Source organism: Austrofundulus limnaeus, unplaced genomic scaffold (genome assembly GCF_001266775.1).
Source record: "Austrofundulus limnaeus strain Quisiro unplaced genomic scaffold, Austrofundulus_limnaeus-1.0 Scaffold310, whole genome shotgun sequence".
NCBI classification, from domain to species: Eukaryota; Metazoa; Chordata; class Actinopteri; order Cyprinodontiformes; family Rivulidae; genus Austrofundulus; species Austrofundulus limnaeus.
This window is the reverse complement of record NW_013952712.1, coordinates 458,279-462,905: the sequence shown is the minus strand read 5'-3', so window position 1 is coordinate 462,905 and position 4,627 is coordinate 458,279. Positions and strand designations below refer to the sequence as shown.

General features: G+C 44.7%; 1 protein-coding gene across 3 annotated transcripts in view; it reads right to left on the bottom strand.

The window, feature by feature from the left end:
• Window positions 1–4,627, bottom strand: part of bcor (BCL6 corepressor) — a 33,980-nt gene that overhangs the window by 2,238 nt on the left and 27,115 nt on the right. For all 3 annotated transcript variants that reach the window (XM_014021906.1, XM_014021907.1, XM_014021905.1), the window contains 2 exons: window positions 2,899–3,065; window positions 1,130–1,275 (listed from right to left, as the gene is read on the bottom strand). In XM_014021906.1, coding sequence (XP_013877360.1) covers window positions 1,130–1,275; window positions 2,899–3,065 — 313 coding nt within the window. The remainder of the gene's footprint in view (window positions 1–1,129; window positions 1,276–2,898; window positions 3,066–4,627) is intronic.

Genomic DNA, 4,627 nt, shown 5'->3' with positions numbered 1-4,627 from the left:
CTCCCTCCGCCACCTGTCCCGTTTTCACCCTCATACTCTCACGCAGCGGGTCTTAACCGGTAAGGCAGCTGGCTGCAGAGGAAGTGTGTGACCGAGTGTGCGCTTTCATTTCCCCTCTCCTCCAGCACACAGACTCGTGTTGACTCAACTTAACTACAAACATCCAGACGAACCCTCGCGCGCRCACACACACACACACATACACACACAGTCAGACTCCAGCGAGGCCGCCGTGGAAAACGAAAGGCGCTCGCATACAAAAGCAGAGCCTCTCYAGCCAGAGCGAAGCCCCGTTTCCGCACGTAYGCTGAGCAAACACAGTCGCCGTTGCTTAGTAACCAGATAGAGGAGCTCAGAGGCAGCAGCAGCACCCCGGCAAGCCGAGAATCCCTATCTAACAGGTGGCAGAGGGAGGGAGGAGGGGAGTGTGGGAGGGCGCCGCGGGGGGAGACGAGATGACAGAGACGGACATGTCGAGCCACAGCTCCGAGGTGGAAAATAAGGATTTACAGAGAGGGTTTCCTGCCAAGAGGTGGCATGGAGGTCAGAGCGTTGAGAGCGGAGCAAACAGAACGAGCCGGGGGGGGGCTGATAAACTGATAACCAGTCTTTTAAACAGTTTACCCCCACCCTGACCTTTCAGTGTGCCTGATTGGCTCTTTCCAGCACATGAGGTTTTTGCGTGTCGTGATCTAAAGGCACATCATGGATTTTACATACAAGCCTGGTGGAAGAAATTCACAACTGCTCCTAACGCCAAAAAGACACCTATTGTCTATTGTAGGTGTTAAAAACTCTTTTTAATCAGACGAACAGATTCTCAAATTTCCATTTTATTTTGTCTGGGGATTTTTACTCTTTTACATATTTTACAAAATGAAATTAAATTTGCACTTGTGCACATAGTGTGTAAGTCTCGGCGGGCCTTGTTGTTTATAAGCCATTTTTCAAACTCAACACAATCAGGCCAATTTGTAAAAATCTGCATGGTGTGCAGTCTCCCCCTTTTATGTAGGACATTTTTTTATCCTCATTCATTAATAACTAAAAACTGAAGCCAGTGTTTCCAACCTTGCGATCAAACACAGAATTAAACATCATTCTTGTAGAGTTTATGAATCAAACTCACCGGTGAGGAAGCGCTCCATGCTGTCGCTGTGAGTCATTTTGAGGAGACCCCGGCCAGAGTAGGTGGCCAGGGTGGGGTCGGCTCCATACGACAGCAGGACCCGCACCACATCCAGGTGATCATTCTCCACAGCGTCATGAATCGGTCTAAACACACAGAACAGGAAAAGGTAAATTACTCCGTTAAAGTGTGCTACTTTTAAAAATGATCAGTGTCATAGCTGTTAGGTCTTGAACCTATCAAATACAGAAACAATACCATTGTTGAGCATGGTAGTGGTAACATCATGCTGTGGTACTGATGCATTGCACAGTAAAAAAATAAAATAAAGTGGAGTTCAAACTTCAAAAAAGCTTTAAAAATGTAAAATCTGGTTTCTCTTTGGCTAAAGCAGGCTAACATTGAGGTTCTGGACTGGATTTCCCAAAACCTGGACCTCAACTCGATTGATTGTTTGTGAACTATGCTGGGTCTGTGCCAGAAAACCAACCTGTTTAAAAGAATTCTATCAATTCTGACCAGAAGCTTGTTCATCGCTACAAAAAACATAGTTTTGCTGAAACTTGTTAAAAGGGACTTTGGAACCACTTTTACAATAAGGCTCTCCTTATATATGGCTTACAAATAGTTTATAGATAGGTTATTAATTCATTTTTAAACACTTAATAAATCATTAACAAGTGTTYATTGTGCATTAATTAAGGATGAGAAATAGACAAAACTGTCTGGTTTCTTGTCAAATAGTGATGCAGTAATACAGTACATTATATGTAAAAAGTGTTTCCAAAATTATTATTGTGCTTGCAAGCTAGAAACCTAGTCTGAAATGTTTAATATAGCATTCTTGAATGTAATGTACATGAACAGATTTGACTCATTATTTGGCAAGAAACCAGACAGTTGTCTCTTTCTCATCCCTAACAATGCATAATAAACACTTATTAATGATTTATAAAATGTTTACAGATGTATTAATAACCTATCCATAAACTCTTTATAAGCCTCTTTATAAGGGGAGTCTTACTGTAAAGTGGTACCGGGACATTTACCAAAAATTAKTGAGTATATGTAGATATTTGAGCCTGTATGTACAGTTATGACTAAGTGTGGATAAGAGAAAAAAAAAAACTCCGACTTGTGCACCCAATTCTTGTTTTTAAAAACAAAATCAACGAAGTAATATGTTGTGTATTACTCCACACTGGAAAAATAAGTAATGAATCACTAAATGTGCCAAAGCTTCATCCATAATAAAAGCATGTAAACTCCTGACCACAACTGTATGTTTCCTAAATTAGCATGTGCACCGTGGCTAATATTTAAGCAGAAGTACACAACCATCTACTAATAATACATTCTTAATTTTATAACAGTTTGCTTAAAATGTGTTTTTTATAAGCAGCAGTTTCATTGTAGAGCAATAATACTTCCAATGTTACAAATCGGTTGTTTGAATAAAGCTCAGTGATTTTTAACTCCTCAGGATGCTGTCCTAAAACTGACCCCCCTCCAGCCTTAAATTGAATAAACTTAGCAATGAAAGCACGAGCCATTCCTCTTTAAAGCTGCATTTAATCTGAAAATTGCTGCTCATGTATAATAATACAATAAACACCAGCTTTGAGCAAGCTCTGGGCTCTTTATTTATGACCCTGCTGCGGTTTGCATCATCACAGGTAGAGATCGAGGTTACACTTTATAAAAGGACAGCCTTTGTTCAAGCCTGGGTTTCTGCAACATGCGCGCATGAGGAAGAGGAGTTTGTTTACCTGGTCCCGTCCTGTGCGCTGCAGTTGATGTCGGCCCCATAGTCTAGCAGGTGTTGGACTATAGTGAGCCAGCCGCGGGCGCACGCCTCATGCAGAGCGCAGTAACCTGCGTAGTCTCTGTGATTCACCTCGCAGACTCTGTTCTCCAGACAGTACAGCACCACCTCCTAAAAGAGAGAGAAAAAAAGAAAGAGCCGACACACAGACAGAAAGCTAAGTTTAATATACGAGGTTGTTTTTGGACAAAGAACCAAACACTGGAGTCCGACAGAGCAGACGCACATACAAAACAGTCCTTCCCTTTTACAGTTCCTGTGGGACAGAAATGAGGGAAGGCAGGAACCCAGTGAGTTCCTGTGCTGGACAAACACACACAAATGCTCCATAATCCTGTAGCTGGCGCCAAACACATTGAGGAGACCAAGAGTGACTCAACTGTGCTCTGCCTGCCAGATAGTGTTTGTGCACATACTAGCATGTGTGTGTGTGTGTGTGTGTGTGTGTGTGTGTACCATGACTGGGCCTGGACGCCACTGAGGCAGCCAGTTACAATGGCTGGGCTCTGAACACAGCATAATGGAAACGGAACAAAGAGATTTGATAGAGGCGCTCAAGAGCTTGAAGCGCTTTCTCTGGTCTGAGGCTGTGATAGTTGGGCGTCCAGCTCTAAGTAGTCCGACTGGTTTTTATTGGACTGGAGCAGCGTCTGCTGCTATTAACCAGGAAGGAAACAGACCGACAGAAAGCTGCCAGGCTGGAGCGATCGAGGTCAGACACTGCAGGTTGTTCTAGGTATGGCGCTAACAGTGAGCACACCCTCAACGAAACTGTTTTTTAAAAACATTTTATTATACATTTATATATGTATGTGTATGTGAGACTCGTTTATCTTGGTGCAGTCAAGCTCGGTCCTGCCAGCGGTCCTGTGCTGAGGGGAGCCAAGCTGCTCATCTGAACCTGGGAAATGACTCCAAACTTCCATTTCTATGCTAATTCTGGACCGCCATCTAGTCCAAGTGTTTATCTCACCCGCGCTCCTCCTGTCAGCACAGGGAGGATGGAGGGATGAGAAAACAGAGAGAAAAAAAGAGAGAAAGAGAGAGGAGCAGAGGACGGAGGAACGGGAAAGACGAGCGGCAACACCCCGACAGATGACAGATAAATGAATCTGTGGATGAAATCTGCCGGGCCGTCCTCTGGGCCACAGCTGATAATAAGAAATGAAAGGGTGGGGTGTGTAGGTGGTAGTGTGACACTTCCGGGTGGAAAGTGTGTGTGTGTGTGTGTGTTGGGGGTTGGGGGTGGGGGTAGAGGACTGAGAAGGATGGGAGGAAGGAGCAACAATCAGGGAAGTGAAAATCAGGAGTGAGAGAAAATAGTGAGCAAGTATGAGCGAGTGAAAGCGCGGAAAGAAGAAATGAAATGCGAGGTGTGTGGGGGTGTGTGTGTGTGTGTGTGGGGGGGGGGCTCCCCAACTGGTTTACTCCCACTGCCAACACTCTGTTTGCCTGCTGGTGAGAGATTCAGGAGCGCTGTGCTGAAGCTCCCCTCTGGGGGATTCCACTCACTCTGTGTGTGTGTGTGTGTGTGTGTGTGTGCGTGTGTGTGACTAAGAGCAAGTGCTCGAGAGACTGACGGCCAGGGAGATACGCAGCTTGCCAGAGTGTACTTGTGTGTGTGTACGCGCGCATGTGTGAGTGTGTGTCTGTATGCAGAGATGGATTTTTGC